The sequence below is a fragment of the Phocoena sinus genome, chromosome 19 (assembly GCF_008692025.1).
Source record: "Phocoena sinus isolate mPhoSin1 chromosome 19, mPhoSin1.pri, whole genome shotgun sequence".
Lineage (NCBI taxonomy): Eukaryota > Metazoa > Chordata > Mammalia > Artiodactyla > Phocoenidae > Phocoena > Phocoena sinus.
The window spans coordinates 16,213,266-16,233,557 of record NC_045781.1 but is presented as its reverse complement, the minus strand read 5'-3'; the positions used below and the strand labels follow the sequence as shown (position 1 = coordinate 16,233,557).

The following is a 20,292-nucleotide window of genomic DNA, read 5'->3' as shown; positions in this document are numbered from 1 at the left end:
CTACATTCTTCGCCCTCCAGGAGTTTTTTTTCCCCACTGGATAAAATCAGAGTGGTCTATGAAGGTATTTCCACATTCACTGTACCCATAGGCTTTCTGTCCAGTGTGAATATGCTGGTTCTCTGTGAGGTGTGACCTGTAATTGAAGGCCTCCTCACACTCAATGCATTCATATGGCTTCTCCCCAGTGTGGATGCTGTAGTGTTGAGTGAGGCCTGCTCTCTTGAGAAGGGTTTTCCCATATTAATCGCATTAACAGGGCTTCACTCCAGGTTGAGTCCACTGATGTTGAAGATGGAAGCAATTATATTTTTAACATGGATTTGGTTATTTACTGAGACATCAGCAACTGCGAATTTGTAATAAGGTCTGAGTGGCTGGGGAAGCTGATGCAGGAGAGGGAGCTGACCTGAGGCACAGAGCAGATGTGCAGAGATCAGGTGGGAATCTGTCAGCATCATGTAGGCGAGAGATGATGATAGCATGGACAAGGTGTTAGTGGTGGAGCTGATGAGCTGATGGATTCAGGAGATGTGTATGATGTAGAATGGACAGACCTCAGGATGGCTAGATGTTGGGCTTGATGGTGATAGAGGTGTTGGGCTGTTGCCTGTGTTTCCTGCCTTCTCAACTTTCTAGATGGCAGGGTCATTCACTACAACTAGGGAGGTAGGAGGAGTGGTCAAGATCATGAGTTCCCTCTCAGGCATGATGAATATGAAATGCCTTTGAGACATTCATGTGGAGATGTGGGATTGAGGAGAGGGGTGAAATTTTGGAGCAAACTCCAAGGAGCTGAGGAGGGGTTGGGCAGAAACATGTAGCTGGCTGTGCAGCCAGAGGGACTACCAAAGAGAGACCGTCACTCTCATATGGTGCCAGTCAACACAGCGATGGCTTCTGGTGCTCTCAGCAGCCCAGCTGTGGGACAGGCAAGGTCAAGGACACCTAAACGTTTTACAGAACAGAAGGGATGACATGGGGAAAGGACTGCTTCTGAGTGTCTGATTGACAAACAGAAAAAATGTATGCATATATGGAGAGATAAATGGATAAAGAAGGTAGGAAATGGTGGGATGCAGAGTATAAATGGAGGTATTAATAGTAGAGAAAGAAAGGCTCTTTTCATCTGAGCTCTGAAGGAAATGTATGATATTACTCTTATTCATTGCAATTAATGTCATTACATACATGATATCAATATCAATATCAAAGCTAACTTTTTGTGAGGCACTATGTGTCAGGTACTATACTAAGTTTACATATTTTCTAGTTAGATCCTCAAACAATCCAATGGGATAAAATGAGATAATATTGGGTTGGCCAAAATGTTCGTTCAGGCTTTTCTGTAAGATGTTTCATTTGGAAAAACACAAATGAACTTTTTTGGCCAACCCAGTATTATTACTATCATTTTCTAACTGTAGGCTGAGTGTAGCAGACTAAGTAGAGGTTCACCAAACCCATTTTCTCTTCTCCTTGGGCACACAGCTAAGCCATTTCCTAGCTCTGAGAATACAGGTGTGGCCAAATGCCCAGGTTTCATTAGTGGGATGTCAGTGCAGTGGTGATGGCAATGTTACGTGTACAAGTGGGTATGACTTCTTTCATTCCTCTCTCATTTCCCCTCTGCTGGACAGAGAATGCCAGGAAAGCCTAAATTAGGCCACATGTTGACAATAAAAGGTACCCTGTTCCCTGAATAGCTGCGTGGTACACAGCTTCCCACTGACTTACGCAGATCTTGACATGAATGAGGAAAAGAAAAAGACAAAAACAAAACTCCCTGTGCTGAGCTGCTGAGATTATAGTTTCTAGCATTAATTTAAATAAGCTGGCATTAACTTAGCTTATTTCTAACAATGATGAGATCACTCAACATCCCCATGGTCACAAAGCTGAAGAGAGACAAAGCCAGGTGTTAATCTCAAAGATATGGAGCCTACAGCCTGACATTTACCCGAGACAACCTACTCCGCCCCAAGTAATGGGGAAGAGTGTAACTGGGTGAGAGGACAGGCCAAAGGGCTCCATGGCCGCTGGGCCCCCACGGAGGTCACAACAAGAGGCTTCCCAGTGGTCCCCTACCGGTCTGCAGGGTGCACTGGCCCACCACCTGCTGGCTACTGGTCACCCACCTGGACAGGAGCTTTAGGAGCGGTCTCTCTTCGGCACGCACAGACTCTGCTCGTTCTTCAGCAGGTGGATCAGTTCTGGTTTTGGAATAGGATACTCTGATCATGGAAAAACAGGACAGCAGTGTTTGAGTAAAGGCACAAATGAACCTCTCTTATTCAGTATGATATTCAAAGATGGGATCTTGGGATGAGGCTGCTCCCACACCTGCGAATAAAATGCTGACCTGTGAGTGACCTGGAAACCCAGAGCACAAACACCATCCTTGGACCAAAGGTCTGTAGAGGGTAGTGATGGCTGTCTACCTAACACCCATTCCCCCCGATCTCCATCCCACAGAGTCAAATTCAAGGGTACCCTTTCCTTTATACACAGCCATGGGACCCCAGGAAGGTGACACCCTCATCTTGGAAGCTATTTTCAGTGTTCCAACCTCCCTGGGCATCAGAAGCACTTGGGAATGCCTGGTTTTGACCATGAGCCAAATGGAACGAAATTTCTGGGGAAGAAGCCTGGACAAGAATGCCTTAAAAGCTCTCCAAGTCACTCTGATTCACTCTGTTATAAAGCAGAAACTAACACACCACTATGAAGCAATCATACTCCGATAAAAATGTTTAAAAAAGTAAAAATAAAAAATGAATAAAGCTGTTAAAAAAAAAAAGGCTCTCCAAGTGATCCACGTACCCAGGGAGGACTGAAAAGTATAAGTCAACTGATGCCTGACTGTCTGACCTCTTTCTGTTTCATCTGGGGAATGTTGAGTGTCTATTCTGGAGCTATGATTTGTGATGGTGCAAAGTGAGGCAAAGGGAATCTGTATAAACCAGAAGACATCTGCATCAACAGTCTCAGGACAGAAATTAATCCTTGTACTATGAATCTCGCAAAAAAGGATGTTGAGTGAAAGACTCCGAACATACAGCAGTGTACACTGTGTGATTCCATTCATATAATGTTCAGGAACGGGCCAATCCTGAACATTATATGGGTGTGGAGGTCAGCAGAGTGGTGTCTTTGGTGGAGAACTGACTGAGAGACTGGGGAAAACCTGCTTTGGGGCAAAAAAAATGCTCCACAACTTGATCCAGGTGGAAGTCATATGAGTGGGTACACGGAAATATGTACAATTGAGCTAGACACTGAAGACTGTACATTTTATTGAATATAAGTTATACCTCAAATAAGCATATTCAAATAATAACTCATGCTAAAAACTGTCATAGTTGTCTTTGGGCAGCAGCTTCCTGGAGGGGAGAGAACTGGGTTCAGAATGAGCAAAAGATACTGTGAGAATTAGTGGAGTAGTAACAGTCATGTCAGGAGCAGGGCCTGCCATAGGGTGTGAGTGACCAGGGAGCATTAGCTGTGTCCACTATTATAAACTGCTTTTTTAAAAACAGTTGACCCATATTTTGTTTACTTAAATTGATTTCTTCAGAAGGGGAATCTTGTATCACTTGTAAATGGTAAAACTAGATTCCCTTTTCACAAATAGGTTACCATCAAAATATAACAATGAAAACAGAATAATGTTGTAAGTTCCAGCAAGCTTATGTGGTCTTCCCTGCAGTATGAGTCAGGGGCTGCTCCTTGCGTTGAAAAGGAAAATTAGCCGAAGTTAGGGGAGACATCAATGATTTCTCACTAAACTAAGACTCTCCTGACAAGAATCAGAGGCAGGAAAGAGAAGGGGAAAAGGAACGGCTTTCTCAGGTATCCATCAATGCCAGCTGATATTGTTTGCACAGCCTCGAACATCATCTTCTGTACCAGCAGAGGACTGTGGCCCAGGCCTTAGGAAGCAAGGCACGATCATGCAGGCATCTGGGAAAATAGCCTTTAAACCGAGATTGTGTAGTTTCACTGTTGCTGGGTGGCCTGCCTGACCCATGGACGTTTTGGAAAATGGTCTTTCATCTCTAGCCCCTGCTCACTGGGTTATGGGGACACCTAATCCAACAAAGCTTGACCATTCAGTTTCGCTCCAGTGAGAATCTGGAATAAGGGCCTGAGACTAAGGCCAGCCTGTACTAGGTATTGGAGTGAAGTTGGGCTTCGTTTAGTTCTTGATTTTACTTCCTGTTTTTTGGCCCTTCATCGTGCTTGGCTGGACACAGGGAGACCAGGAAAGAGGAGGTGGGACAGGAACACAGCAGGAGTTATGGGTGGGAGGGAGGGTGGACTCCAGGGGCCTTGTCTACTAGTCAGGCCTGGAGTGAGAGGGTAAAATGAAGAAAGAGGCTGTGGGTTCCCCACACGGGAGGGAGGTCATCCTTACCCAGTAAGACCAGAAGACTGAAGGTCTCCAGCATTACCTCCTGATACAAGGTCTTCTGTGCCAGATCCAATTGCCCCCACTCCTCCCAAGTGAAGGTCATGGCCAAGTACCTGAAGGTCATCGACACCTGGAAAGTCAAACGGAGACAGCCACCTTGACTTTGGGACTGTTAGATGAGATTAGAGTCTGTTGCTTGGTCACTGCTAAAGATACAGAGAGACTCAAGGCCTTAATCACCAAGCACATCTAGTGAGCCAAGCTCTTTGCTGTGTTCAGTGTGGAGGCTGATGCTGCCTTTGACATAATGCAGTTGTGCCAGAGAGAAATGCCATCAATGGGGGAAGCCATTGGAGAATGACACAAGGTTAGGACAAGTCCATAGGACTATAAGGTGCAGACAGTAAGTGCTCTGGTGTGTCAGAGAAGGGGAAAATAAGATAAAAATTCCAATAATAATGGCGGCAGCAGCTGAGCCTCACTGTGTATCAGCACCATGCCAAGGGCTTCATATGGTCTGTTAAAGTGTCTAAGTCCCAGGTCTGGACCCAGATTCCTAGGTTTCAGTCCATCCTTTAGAAACAAAAATTTGCCAGGTACATGACCTTGGGGAAAGCACTTCATTTTTTTTTTAACCCTCTTAACAAAAATTATTTTAAATTAATTTTTATTGTAGTTGCTTTACAATGTTGTGTTAGTTTCTACTGTACAGCAAAATGAATCAGCTATACATATACATATATCCCTTTCTTTTTTGATTTCCTTCCCATTTAGGTCACCACAGTGCATTAAGTAGAGTTGCCTGTGCTCTACAGTAGGTTCTTATTAGTTATCTATTTTATACATAGTATCAATAGTGTATATGTGTCAATCCCAATTTCCCAACTCCTCCCACCCTCCCTCCCACCTTGGTATCCATACATTTGTTCTCTATGTCTGCGTCTCTATTTCTGCCTTGCAAATAAGATCATCCATACCAATTTTCTTTTTTTTTTTTTTTCAGTACACAGGCCTGTCACTATTGTGGCCTCTCCCGTTGCGGAGCATAGGCTCTGGACATGCAGGCTCAGCGGCCATGGCTCACGGGCCCAGCCGCTCCGCGGCATGTGGGATCTTCCAGGACCAGGGCACGAACCCTTGTCCCCTGCATTGGCAGGTGGACTCTCAACCACTACGCCACCAGGGAAACCCCCATCCATACCATTTTTCTAAATTCCACATATATGCGTTAATATATGATATTTGTTTTTCTCTTTCTGACTTACTTCACTCTGTATGACACTCTCTAGGTCCATCCACATCTCTACAAATGACCCAATTTTGTTCCTTTTTATGGCTGAGTAATATTCCATTGTATATATGTACCACATATTCTTTATCCATTCCTCTGTTGATGGACATTTAGGTTGCTTCCACGTCCTGGATATTGTAAATAGTGCTGCTATGAACATTGGGGTGCAAGTGTCTTTTTGAATTATGGTTTTCTCTGGGTATATGCCCAGCAGTGGTATTGTTGGGTCATATGGTAGTTCTATTTTTAGTTTTTTAAGGAACCTCCAAACTGTTTTTCATAGTGGCTATATCAATTTACCTTCCCACCAACAGTGCAAGAGTGTTCCCTTTTCTCCACACCCTCTCCAGCATTTCCTATTTGTAGATTTTTGGATGATGGCCATTCTGATTGGTATGAGGTGATACCTCAGGGAAGTCTTTATTTGAGTCTAATAATTAGTGATGTAGAGCATCTTTTCATGTGTTTGTTGGCTGTCTGTATGTCTTCTTTGTTTTTTTTTTTTTTTTTTGCGGTACGCGGGCCTCTCACTGTTGTGGCCTCTCCCGTTGCGGAGCACAGGCTCCAGACGCGCAGGCTCAGCGGCCATGGCTCACGGGCCCAGCCGCTCCGCGGCATGTGGGATCTTCCCAGACCGGGGCACGAACCCATGTCCCCTGCATCGGCAGGCGGACTCTCAACCACTGCGCCACCAGGGAAGCCCTCTGTATGTCTTCTTTGGAGAAATATCTATTTAGGTCTTCCACCCATTTTTTGATTGGGTTGTTTGTTTTTTTTGATACTGAGCTGCATGAGCTGCTTGTATATTCTGGAGATTAATCCTTTGTCAGTTGCTTCATTTGCAAATATTTTCTCTCATTCTGAGGGTTGTCTTTTCCTCTTGTTTATGGTTTCCTTTGCTGTGCAAAAGTTTTAAGTTTAATTAGGCCCCATTTGTTTATTTTTGTTTTTATTTTCATTACTTTAGGAGGTGGGTCAAAAAAGATCTTGCTGCAATTTATGTCAAAGAGTGTTCTGCCTATGTTTTCCTCTAAGAGTTTTATAGTGTCTGGCCTCACATTTAGGTCTTTAATCCATTTTGAGTTTATTTTTGTGTATGGTGTTAGGAAGTGTTCTAATTTTATTCTTTTACATGTAGCTGTCCAGTTTTCCCAGCATCATTCATTGAGGAGGCTGTCTTTTCTCCACTGTATATTTTTGCCTCCTTTGTCATAGATTAGGTGATCATAGGTGCATGGGTTTGTCTCTGGGCTTTCTATCCTGTTCCATTGATCTATATTTCTGTTTTTGTGCCAGTATCATAGTGTCTTGATTACTGTAGCTTTGTAGTATAGTCTGAAGTTGGGGAGCCTGATTCCTCCAGCTCCGTTTTCCTTTCTCAAGATTGCTTTGGCTATTCGGTGTCTTTTGTGTTTCCATACAAATTGTAAAAATTTTTGTTTTAGTTCTGTGAAAAATGCCATTGGTAATTTAATAGGGGTTGCATTGAATCTGTAGATTGCTTTGGGTAATATAGTCATTTTCACAATATTGATTCTTCCAATCCAGGGACATGGTATATCTCTCCATCTGTTTGTGTCATCTTTGATTTCTTTCATCAGTATCTTATAGTTTTCTGTGTACAGGTCTTTTGCCTCCTTAGGTAGGTTTATTCCTAGGTATCTTATTCTTTTTGTTGCAGTGGTAAATAGGATTGTTTCCTTAATTTCTCTTTCTGATCTCTCGTTGTTAATGTATAGGAATGCAAGAGATTTCTATGTATTAATTTTGTATCCTATGACTTTACTAAATTCATTTATTAGCTCTAGTAGTTTTCTGGTGGCATCTTTATAATTTTCTATGTATAATGTCATGTCATCTGCAAACAGTGACAGTTTTACTTCTTCTTTTCCAATTTGGACTCTTTTATTTCTTTTTCTTCTCTGATTGCCATGGTTAGGACTTCCAAAACTATGTTGAATAATAGTGGCGAGAGTGGACACCCTTGTCTTATTCCTGATCTTAGAGGAAATGCTTTCAGTTTTTCACCATTGAGAATAATGTTTACTGTGGGTTTGTCATATATGGTCTTTATTACGTTGAGGTAGGTTCCCTCTATGCCCACTTTCTGGAGAGTTTTTTTTTAACATAAATGGGTGTTGAATTTTGTTGAAAGCTTTTTCTGCATCTATTGAGATGATCATATGGTTTTTCTCCTTCAATTTGTTAATATGGTGTGTCACATTGATTGATTTGCATGTACTGAAGAATCCTTACATCCCTGGGATAAATCCCATTTGATCATGGTGTATGATCCTTTTAATGTGCTGTTGGATTTGGTTTGCTAGTATTTTATGTCTATGTTCATCAGTGATATTGGCTTGTAACTTTCTTTTTTTGTGTGATATCTTTGTCTGGTTTTGGTATCAGGGTGATGATGACCCCGTAAAATGAGTTTGGGAGTATTCCACCCTCAAGCACTTCATTTCTTTGAGCCTCAACTTCCCCATAGATATAGTAATAGTTACCACATCACTAGGTTGTTCTGAGAATTAAAGAAAAAATGTTGCAAAAGTAAACACTGGAGTGAACGGCTTATGTAAGGACTGAGTGTGTGTGTGTGTGTGTGTGTGTGTGTGTGTGTGTGTGTGTGTGTGTAAGAGTTTGGAAGTTTCTTTCTTCTTTTTTTGTAATTACTAGTAATTATATTTCTTAGAACCATATCAGATTTACAGAAAAAGTCAGCAGATAATAGAGAATTCCCATATTTACCACTTCCCTCCCCAGTTTCTCCTATTATTAACATCTTACATTAGTATGGTATATTTGTTACAATTAATGAACCATTATTGCTATATTATTATTAACTGAAGTCCATAGTTCATTCTGACTACCTTAGTATTTATCTAATGTCATTTTTCTGTTCTAGAACCCCATCCAAGATACCACACTGCATTAGCTATGCCTCCTTAGGCTCTTCTTGGCTGTGACGGTTTCTCAGACTTTGCTTGTTTTTGATGATCTTGACAGTCTTGGTCAGGTATATTGTAGGATGCCCCTCTATTGGAACTTAACTGTTGTTTTTTTTTCATGATTGTGGGACTTTTCTAATGGGCCTATCGTTGTGGGGGAGGAAGATCACAGATGTAGAATGCCATTTTTACCACATCATAGGAAGAGTACTTACTATCAACATGATTTATGGCTGCCTATTGATGTTTACTTTGATTACTTGGCTGAAGTAGTGTTCATCAGGGTTCACCACTGTCCATACTGTACTCTTAGAAAGTAAGTCACTATGCACTGCCCATACTTGAGGAGTGGGGAGTTATACTCCCTCTCCCTTAGTGTGGAATATCTACTAAGTTTTTTAGAATTCTTAAGCACAGAAGATTTGTCTTTTATTCCCCATTTATTAACTTATTCAATAATCTATTTGTATCAATATGTATTCATATACTGTTGTATTTTGAGGTCTAGTTATATATATATATATATACACACACACACACACACAACCCCTATTAAATTCCATCCAAAGATGGATGGTTTTGGGAAATTATGAATAAGGCTGGATTCATGTGCAAGTTTTTGTGTGGACATAAGTTTTCAACTCAATAGAGCAGATACATAGCAGCGTGACTGCTGGATCATATGGCAAGACTATGTTTAACTTTTTAAGAAATTGCCAAACTGTCTTGCAAAGTGGCTGCATTAGTCGGCTCGGGCTACCATAACAAAATACCACAGACTGGGTGGCTTAAACAACAAAAATTTATTTTGTCACACCCCTGGGGGCTGGAATTCCAAGATCAAGACATCAGAAAATTCAGTTTCTATAAGAGTTCTCTCCCTGGCTTGCAGATGGCTGCCTTCTTGTTCTGTGCTCACATGGCCTTCCTCTGTGTGCACACATAGAGAGGGAGAGAGACAGATCTGGTATCTCTTCCTCTTTTAATATAGACACCAGTCCTATTGGATTAGTGCCCTACCCTTCTGCCTTCATTTAACTTTAATTAGCTCCTTAAAGACCCTGTCTCCCAATACAGTCACACTGGGGGTTAGGGCTTTAATACATGATTTGCGGGGGGAGGGGACCCATAACAGTAGCTATACCATTTTGCATTCCCAGTAGCAATGAATGAGAGTTCCTGTTGCACTACATACTTGCCAGAATTAGGTCTTATCAGGTTTTTAAAAATTTATTCAGCCTAATAGACGTGTGTGGGTATCTCATTAATTTCTTAATTTACAATTCCCTAATGACATCTGATGTACATCTTTTTATATGCTTGTTTGCCCTATCTATATCTTCTTTGGTAAGGTATTTGTTCAGCTCTTTTCCCCATTTTTCAACTGGGTTGTTTGTTTTCTTACTGTTGAGTTTAAGTGTTCTTTACCTCACACATTTTGAAGCTCTGTTGTTAGGAACATCCACATTAAGGGTTGTTATATCTTCTTAGAGAATTGACTTCTTTATCATTATGTAATACCTCCCTGAAAAATTCCCTTGCTTTGAAGTCTGATATTAATATAGCTACTCCTACTTTCTTTTGATTAGTGATAATATGGTGTGGCTTTCTCTATCCCTTAACTTTTAAACTGTCAGTGTCTTTATATTTAAAGTGGGTTTCTTGTAGATAATATACAGTTGGGTCTTTTTTTTTTTAATCCACTCTGAAATTTCCATCTCTACCGTTAGTATATTTAGGTCATTCACATTTAAAGTAATTATTGATATAGTTGGATTAATAACGTATTTATAACTGTTTTCTACTTGTTCTTTTCTTAATATTTCCCTCTTTTTCCTGCCTTCTCTGCTTTTAATTGAACATTTTATATCATTATTACAGCTCCTGAGCTGTAAATACCTTTACCTCTCTTCCCCAAGACCTGTTCATGCCCCCATTTAGGCTGGGACTCCCAGATTCCTCTCCTGCGCAGATTATCTGCTGAGCCTCAGACCATTAATTAACCACAGTGCAACATCTCTACCTTGGACTCCCTAGCCCCTCTTCTATGAGGGGCCCTTTCCAAAAACTTTCTACCCTCACTTGAAAGCTGTTTCCATGGATGGGATCACCACCTCCAGGGCATCCCTAACAGGGCCACTGGTGTCACCCAGATGCACCCCTTGCTCTCATTGCCACATGCAATGATTCATCTCCAAGGTTCTGTTGGTCATCCCTCAAATGCCAGTTCAGGGTACCCCCTGCCATGTCTCAATATTCAGCTGTCACTTCATTATCACTGTTAATATTGTGGATGTTAGGAGAGGCCCTGAAGGATTGAGAATTTTCAATGTGGCCCTCATATGTGTGGGTACCTCCATGTACCTTCTTGCATGTGACCTTAGCCCTGATTGCTAATACCTACCCCCTGGGTAAAATGCAAAATGCCCAACAATGACTGCTAATCCGCAAGAACATTCCCTACCTCTCCTAGAACCACCTTTGACCAATGATTCCCAAACTGGCTGAATGCAGGCTGACTCTTCCTGTAAGACCTGTAAAGTCCTTGCCCTACTGCCCTGGTCAGATTGCTACTTCCAGGCCTTCCCAGTGGGCATTTCAAAGCAAAGGCTTCTGCTACTTGGTTCAAGCTATTCTCTTCCCACCATGTGTCCCATTGTGCTCACATCCAATCATCAAATATGGGCAAGTCTCTAGGTTGTGCCGAGATGTGCACTCTGGCTCCCTGTTCTGACCCCCATCAGTGCATCATGATGGAGGGAGTTTTGTTCTCTCCAAGCCAGGGGGTTCCTGTCTTATCACACTCAATCCATGAAAACTGTGTGATGGCAGCATGTGGCCTGTACACCAGGCATTGGGGCACCCCTATCACATGCCTGTCTCACAAGTCTCCATAGAGTATTTGTGTCACCATACTTGCTGTGGTGTGTCAGTACCTCCATCCTGTCTCACAGATCATTGGTGTGTTTTGCATGTCAGTTGAATGTGTCTCATGTCTGTCACACATCTTTTCTTTATGGATGTGGTATATGTGTCTGGGTCCTGGCTGTGTTGAAGAGCGTTAACATCCCAACATGTCACACAGTGTCCCAAGGGTATGTGGGAAGATTCCAAGGTTGTATTTAGGTATATCACAAACCCATCACACACAATCCCCAAATATATGTGTATGACTCTAGATTGTGCTGCAGTATCACTACACACCTGGTACATTTAGTACCTGACATATTTGTGTGTTTCTAGACTGTGCTTCAGTGTGCTAGCAAAACACACTGTCACACCACATTTCCAGGTGTGTCACCATCACACATCTGTCATATTTGTGTATCTCCAAGTGTTACCATTACATGCCTGTCTGCCAGGAGCAGACCCCAATTATCCATCTCTTCAATATTTAGTTTACAGGAAAGATGGGAGAAGGGTAAGTACACTAAATCAGAAAGGTGCAAGAAACCAAATCTCGAATGAGATCTATTCTAATGGACAAGTGACCCAGCAACTTCAACAAATAAGTAATAAAATGAGGTAACTGGCAGCTATTGGTTAGCAGACTTATGAAACATACCTATTAAAAGTCATATGGATACATTTTGGATGCTAATCACAATGAATTACCTTAAAAAACAAACATATTTTGGAAATAATTGAGAAAACTGAGTACTGATAACATATCTTACAAGATTTTAAAGTATTTTTATTTTGTATGATAAAGCCCTTACATTTTGGAAACACATCATGAAGAGGTTATGAATTAAATGACATGATGTGTATGATTATAAATAACTCAGTAATAAGCATGGAGATAGATGAATCAAGAATGGCCATGCAGTGATAAATAATGGAAGACTGGGGAATAGTTCATGAGGCATCATAACAGTCCTGTCCAGCTGTATACATATATATATATATATATATATATATATATATATATATATATATACATATATATATAAAAAATACCTATTGCGAAAGGGAGATTATATCCTTGTAGTAATAATTTTATGTTAATAAGAACGGGTTAAAAAGAACAGAAGGAAATATTTTGGTTTCAGGAGTGTAAGCATATATCAAAAACATCAAACTGTACACTCTATGTGCAGTTTAACTGAATCATACCCAATAAAGCTGTTAAAAAACCAAAGGTACGGGCTTCCCTGGTGGCGCAGTGGTTGGGAGTCCGCCTGCCGATGCAGGGGACACGGGTTCGTGCCCCGGTCTGGGAGGATCCCACATGCCGCGGAGCGGCTGGGCCCGTGAGCCATGGCCGCTGAGCCTGCGCGTCCGGAGCCTGTCCTCCGCAACGGGAGAGGCCACAACAGTGAGAGGCCCGCGTAACGCATAAAAAAAAAAAAAAAAAAAAAAAAAAAAAAAAAAAAAAAAAAACCAAAGGTACTAAATACTCAAAACTTGTCCTTCCTAGTCATTTTACTGTTATCTGTGTTCTTGGGTTTATTTATGGCAACTCTATCAGTATGGTGGAAAAAAATATAATGATGAGCTACTGTGCCTCTCTTCTCTTTCCATGTTCAGTGACATCATGTTGGAATCTTGAAATTGGCCACTGTGGGGACCTGCCAGGTGTAAAGGTGAGATGGCTTCTACAACAGAAACTTGCAGTGACATATCTGGCAAGGGACCTGGACAGGCTAGCAAGTGCAAGACAGCTCCTGAAAGCTTGCCACAAACTTGGAACTTATGGAGAATCTCCTCACTGTGGATGTTCATTTATAAAAGGTTCAACATCAGGCAGATGTCTTCCTCACAAAGGCTCTCCTCCAGTGTCACTATACTGAACAAGGAGATTGCATATTCCCTGTATGTGTATGGTGACTCCTCTCTGTGAATTTCCTGCTGCCTAATGAGGTCAAACTATCAGCTGAAGGCTTTCCTACATTCACTATACTCACAAGGTCTTTCTGTAGTGTGGACTTTTCTGGTGCTGAACGAGGTTAGACCTTTAGATGATTTTCTTAATTCACCATACTCATAAAGCCTATCTGATTGAATACTTGGTGCTGAATCAGAGAAGACCTATGACTGAAGGCTTTCCCACATTCACGGCACTTGTAAAACCTTTCTCCACTGTGGATTTTCTCATGCTGAACAAGGACAGACCTTTGGCCTAAAGTCTTCTCTTCAGACAAGCTTTCAGTGATAAATCAGAGCAGATCTTGAACTGAAAGCTTCTCCACATTTGCTCTATTTCATGAGGCCTTTTTCTAGTGTGCAATCTCCAGTGCTTTGGCTAAAGAATTCCCCACATTCTTTACATTCATAAGGCCTTCCTCTAACGTGAACTATCCAATATTTAATGAGGCTGAAACTTTCCTAGAGACTCTCCCATACTCATTGCATTCAGAAGGTCTTTCTCCAGTGTGAAATCTCTGGTGTGCAATAAGGCTGGAGCTTTGGCTAAAGGATTTCCCATATTCATTAATAAGGCCTTTCTCCAGTGAATTCACTGGTGAGAACAGGTCTGTATTTGCAAGCTGAAGACTTTCCCACATTTGTGGAAAGCCTAAGTGCTTTTTTCATTGTGGACTCTCTGGTGCTAAACAGGCGTGTGTTTGTGGTTGAAGGCTTTCCTGAAGTTGTCACACTTCTAATCATTTTTCCTACTGTGAACAGCCTCCCCACACTCAGTGCTGCTGTGTGGCTTCTTCTGTTGTAAGTGGCCTGGTGCTATAAGAGGTCCAAACTGACCAGGAAGCACTTCCCAACTTTGTTACGGGTGAAGGAATTCCTTGGCACATGGAATGTGTAGCTCTTCACAAACGAGGCCCTGCCACATCACTTCTGAAAGTTTTTCTCTACAGTGCTGCTTCTGGTGAAGGTTTACACTGAAAGAATTGTTTCCCACATGCTCCATAAGTGTATGGTTTTTGTCTGGGATGTGTGCCCCTTTCCTCAGCCAAGTGCAAAATGTCTTTCAAGACAGAGATAACTGTCTCACAGGGGTGGGCTTTCTGGGGAAAGGGACCTGCTTCAGGAGTCCTGACCTGTGATATTCTTTCTACAGAAACACTCTGCTCAGAAGGTGCCTCCTCATCTTCCTCTTCATGCCAATAACCTGAAATCAAAGAAATACAGGTGAAGTGAAGTTGGCTCTGGTGGGAAGGGGCAACCCCAATCACAAATGTGCATCTGATACACTAATGAATGACTGTACGTGAGTCCATAGGATTATTGTCAGGAGGAGGGAATTAGAGTCAGGTTGAGAAGTAGCTGCTGTGCAGTAATGGTCCTCTAAAGGTCACAGCATGGGGGAAATGAAGGATACAGCGAAGGACCAAGTGAAGGAGAAAGGATGGGGTGCAGCACGAAGAGGAGAGCCAGGTCTACAACTCACTCTGAATGGTTTTCAGCACTTGCCTGCTGATGACACAGGAGTGTTGTGCAGAAGGATGTATATGGGCCCAAGAAAACACAATTGCATCCGAGTAGCTCTTGTTCAAAGACTACTTAAAGATATGTGCACATCTCACAACATAGTATGTGTGGTGCAATGGTAGAGAACGCTGTGAGATGGAGCAGTGGAGAAGGATGGGTGAGATGTGGAATCCACTGTGAGAACTGAGGATTCACCCTGGGCTGAGAGTCAGTGTAGAAATGACAAGTTGGCAAAGTGTCAAGAATGAAGAAGGAAAGGTAGAAATGAGGTGTGGCCACTGGCACCAAAACAGTAATGGAAACAGAATGGAGTTATGGTATGAAGTGAACACAACCCTGATGTCACATCCTCTTACCTGCTACTCAATAGGGCCAGGGACCCTCTGAGCCCATTTTGTGGAGCTGGAATCATGCCCACCCTAAGAGGCACCCATAGCTCTTCCCCTATCCCCAGGTGAACATAGTACCTGGATGATGCAAGTTCTAAGGAGAAGACTGGACAGGTGAGTGGCCAGCACTGGTCAGAGCAACTCATAGGAAAGAAAACTCAACATTACCGAAAAACCCTCAGAGGAGGATCTTGCAAGAATAGCCCGTGGGGGACTTCCCTTGTGGCGCAGTGGTTAAGACTCTGAGCTCCCAGTGCAGCGGGCCCGGGTTCGATCTCTGGTCAGGGAACTAGATCCCACATGCATGCTGCAACTATGAGTTCGCATGCCACAACTAAGGAGCCAGCGAACCGCAACTAAGGAGCTCACCTACTGCAACTAAGACCCAGTGCAACCAAATAAATAAATAAAATATTTTAAAAAAGAGAATAGCCCATGGGCCACAAAAGTAGCGACCATGTCAGTGACTGCGATTACTAGCATAGGCAGATATAAGGATACATCAGCTAGGGGAAGGGAGTAGACCCTAGGGCAGAGGCATCACCTGGCCAGAGAAAGGGAAAGCAAGGTGAGGTCCCAAAGGCTAACTTTAAGACTCCTGACTCCTTCCCTGCAAGGCTTTGGGGCAGCAGGTATTGGGGCTAAGTGGGAAAAGGACGGTACAAACAGCTCAGCCCTAGCAACCAGAGCACCTACCCGGGGAACTGGGGAAGAAAGCAGTGCCCATGGTCCTGATGTGAGAAAGACTAATCTGTTCCTGGGGAAAAGGAAAAGGTATTGGGGCAGGTATGAGGGCCTTACCTAAAGAGGCCATAAGTGCAAAGTTCTCCAGCATCACATCGCAGTATAGGAGTTTCTGAGCCTCATTAAGGAGAGCCCATTCCTCCCAGGAGAAGTAAACTGCCACGTCCTCAAAGGTTATACTGCCCTGCCATGATAAGGAGAAAGGAAACCATGAACAGCCTCTCTCTCAAGGACCTCCAATCCATACCTCCACATATCCAGCCCACACTCACACTTCCCCCCAGCTCCACAACTCAGATGAGGTATCGGACCCTGGTGCCATTTGTGCCTACTCTCTCCTCATGGCCCCGTTAATTACTGTGTCTGGCCCTTGGCAACATTAGGCAAGTGGGCACATGGATGCCATCAATATCTGGACCTGCCATGCAGGAAGTCTCCCAGATGGTGCCTCCCAAGCACCACCTGGGCCCAAACTTGGGTCCACCTTCATCCTTCAGTCCCCAATACCAGGACCCTGGCGACATCAATTCATACTTCTTCTCCACATGCACATCTTTCTTTAAACTGTGCCTCTCCCGTATCTCCAGACCCCACAGCCACCACCACCACCTCCCTGCCCCGTGCATGTGGGGAGACCATAAATCTCTCCCTGGCTTCCCCGTGTGTTACTTCCCTCATGGCATCAAGATTATGCAAATGCAAACAGGATTCAGTACTACTCCAGACCCTCAATGGCTCCTGCTGCCAGGGCAGCCTTGAATCCTGCTATGAAAGCCTCAATTCCTGGTTTATTGCTTGTGTCACGCCCCGGCCATTCAGAACCATATGCAGACTTCAGATCCCACTGGCCCTCTTCCACTTCTGCGTTGCACTTGCTATCCCCTTATTAGTCACAACCCTCCTCTAACCCTCATTCAGAGACCAACCTCAGGGCTCCCTTCTCCCAGCTTAGTGACTCTATCAGACAACCACATTTTCCCGAGCTAATCCACCAGCCTGACGGAAACACTCCAGTGTCACCAAAAATCCTGGTAAGTCCATAGATATGTGAATAGGAATCAGCCTCAGCCTCATGTTTCCTCAATTATACCTAGGCCTCTGCATCCGTCTCAGTGTCTACCCTACCTTTGGAAGTCCTGACCACCTGCCAGACCATCCTCTTCTCAAATCCCCTTTCATGGCCGGTTCTCTCCCTCAACTGTGCTTGTGACGCATACCACCCCTAACCAGGTGCTCTAACAAGAGACCCAGTCCTGGGGCGCCACCTTCCCTTTCCTGGACTGCGAATAGCATTACCCCCATAACCTGAAGATTCCTCCTCCCAAGTGTGATCCACGGCTCCACCTCCTCGTTTTTTAACTAATTAATTAATTTTTGGCTGTGCTGGGTCTTCGTTGATGCGTGCAGGCTTTTTTGAGTTGCAGCGAGCTGGGGCTACTCCTTGATGCAGTGCGCAGGCTTCTCATTGCGGTGGCTTCTCTTTGTTGCAGAGCAACAGCTCTAGAGCGCAGGCTCAGTAGTTGTGGCGCATGGGCTTAGGTAGTCTGAAGCATACGGGATCTTCCCGGAACAGGGCTCAAACCCGTGTCCCCTGCATTGGCAGGTGGATTCTTTTTTTTTTTTAACATCTTTATTGGAATATAATTGCTTTAAGTGGTGTGTTAGTTTCTACTGTATAACAAAGTGAATCAGCTATACATATCCCCATATCCCCATATCCCCTCCCTCTTGCATCTCCCTCCCACCCTCCCTATCCCACCCCTCTAGGTGGTCACAAAGCACCGAGCTGATCTCCCTGTGCTATGCGGCTGCTTCCCACTAGCTATCTACCTTACGTTTGGTAGTGTATATATGTCCATGCCTCTCTCTCACTTTGTCCCAGCTTACCCTTCCCCCTCCCCATGTTCTCAAGTCCATTCTCTACGTCTGCGTCTTTGTTCTTGTCCTACCCCTAGGTTCCTTAGAACCATTTAAAAAAATATTCCATATATATGTGTCAGCAAACAGTATTTGTTTTTCTCTTTCTGAGTTACTTCACTCTGTATGACAGTCGCTAGGTCGATCCACCTCACTACAAATAACTCAGTTTCATTTCTTTTTATAGCTGAGTAATATTCCATTGTATATATGTGCCACATCTTTATCCATTCATCTGTTGATGGACACGTAGGTTGCTTCCATGTCTGGCAGGCGGATTCTTAACCACTGCGCCACCAGGGAATTCCCTCCACCTCCTCTTGGATACACAGAGTAGCCACCACCATTTGGATGTCTCCACCCTGAACCATTCCCTGGAGTTTCAGACATTTATGTCCAGCTGCCAACTTGATGCCTTCAAGCAGTATTCTCTGAAACATCTCAGATTCTTAACATGGCTAATAAAACCCCAAATTCCAAATAGTCCCATTGAAAATTATCGCCAACCTTCCTTTCTTCCTTCCAAAACCTCAGGGTAATCCCTGACTCCTACCTTTTTCTCTCTCACCCTCAACATTAGAAAATCCAGTCAGCCATACACAAAAACAGATCCAGAATCCAAACACTTCTCCCACTTCCATGGCCACCACACTGTCTAGTCACCACCAATACTCATCTGGACTATTGCAGTAGCCTCATCCCTGGTCTTCCCGCTTCTTCCCTCACTCCCTCAAATCTGTTCTCCACTCTGCAGCCAGAGAGAGCCTGCTAAGACCTGAGTGACATAACCTCATTGTTCTCATCCCATTGCTCCCATCCCTCCAGGAAAACATCCAACTTCTCAGGCTACCGTTCCAGCCCTGACTCTTCCTCTCCTGACTGCCACAAAGGAAAGAGAAACACCGAACACTCCCAGCTCAGCCTCACCTTCCAGCACTTGGACATGCTGCTACCTGTGCCTGGGATAAACTACCACACCTCATCCCCGTGGTTGCCAGACATAGGAATTATTTCGTATAAACTCTGGCCTAGGGTTTGGCGTTTCTCAAGAGTCCCCAGGCCAAAGGGCTAGGAGAGTGGCAGTCTGAGTCCTAGAGCATCACAGTCCCAGAGAACATGTGTGTGTGAGGAGGTTGGGACTGGTGAGAGCCCACTCACCTGTGTAGGGTCCTTAAGCGCTTCTATGGCCATGGAACCTGTGGGAAGAGGGAAAGTGTGAGAAGCAAGCCACCATGGAAGGGCTCCATGGGCTCAGGCCTCCCTTGTACCCTTGCATAGCCCTGGAACCAAGTGACCTTGGGCTTACTGTACCCTGGCCTTCAGTAATGCCTCTTACCAGTTGTGTGACTTTGGAGAAGGACTCACACTTCCTGTGACTCACTGTCCTCACCACCCCTTTTCCAGTTTGGGGGAAACTTGAAAAACCCTAACTCAGACCATGGTCCTCCTTTGTTCACAAGCCTCCATGGTTCTAAGCACCGTAAGAACCTAGGCACACCTCCTCCACCTGCCATTCCAGGCGTGACTCCCCTTCACACTCTGTTCTGTACAGACACAACATGAAGCCCAGGTTTCCCCAACAGTCCTGGACCAGTAGCCCCTCCAAGCCTTTGCACATGACCCCTCTGCTTGTAACACTCCCACACCTCATCCCACTGACTTTCAGAAACGGGGACATCACCCACAAGGGCCCCCTTTCACACCCCTGCAGGTGCTGGATGCTCGGGCCTAGGCTTCAGTGATCTGAACAGGCTCCCAATATTTGGGGCTTTAGGATTCAAAAGTGGGGGTGGTTCGGGTGAAGGCCTGAAGGTCTCAGCACCAACTTGTGTCAGGTCCATCAGTGAGGCTTCTGAGAACTGAGCCTGTGGGCGGACAGTGACGGGAGTGACGGGTGACCAGGGTGGGGACTCCAACACCACCACTTCCAGCCCAGCCCCGACGTGCAGTCCCCCTCGGAGCCTCAGATTCACCTCTTTGCAGTGAGGACAACACTTTCTCTCGACCTTTCAGCCTCCCGTTGCCTCCAACCTGACCCAGCGATCGGGAGCTACCGATCAAGTAAACCAGACCGAAGCCAGTCAAAATGACCGCCACGAAGTGAGACCGGAAGTCCCGCCCCTATCTTTCACGCCAAGCACGGATTGCCCCTGTCCTGTGCCTTCATTGGATCAGCGCTGCTGCCGCTCTGCGCAG

The 20,292-nt window shown here is 44.2% G+C and overlaps 1 protein-coding gene across 1 annotated transcript; it reads right to left on the bottom strand.

The window, feature by feature from the left end:
• On the bottom strand, positions 1-19,287 carry LOC116744723 (zinc finger protein 772-like). The gene is made up of 8 exons (XM_032614803.1): positions 19,255-19,287; positions 16,237-16,363; positions 14,656-14,726; positions 13,641-13,755; positions 4,418-4,544; positions 2,089-2,234; positions 336-409; positions 1-222 (listed from the first exon to the last, which is right to left on the bottom strand). The coding sequence occupies exons 1-8, from the start codon at positions 19,285-19,287 to the stop codon at positions 1-3; spliced, it is 915 nt and encodes a 304-aa protein (XP_032470694.1).
• Positions 19,288-20,292: the final 1,005 nt, after the last annotated feature.

Coding starts and splice junctions, on each gene's coding strand:
- LOC116744723 (XM_032614803.1), bottom strand. CDS start 19,287: ATGGCCATAGAAGCGCTTAAGGACCCTACACAG. Junction 16,364..19,254: donor CGCTTAAGGACCCTACACAG/GTGAGTGGGCTC, acceptor TTATCATGGCAG/GGCAGTATAACCTTTGAGGA. Junction 13,756..14,655: donor CTGTAGAAAGAATATCACAG/GTCAGGACTCCT, acceptor GTCCTTGTTCAG/CATGAGAAAATCCACAGTGG.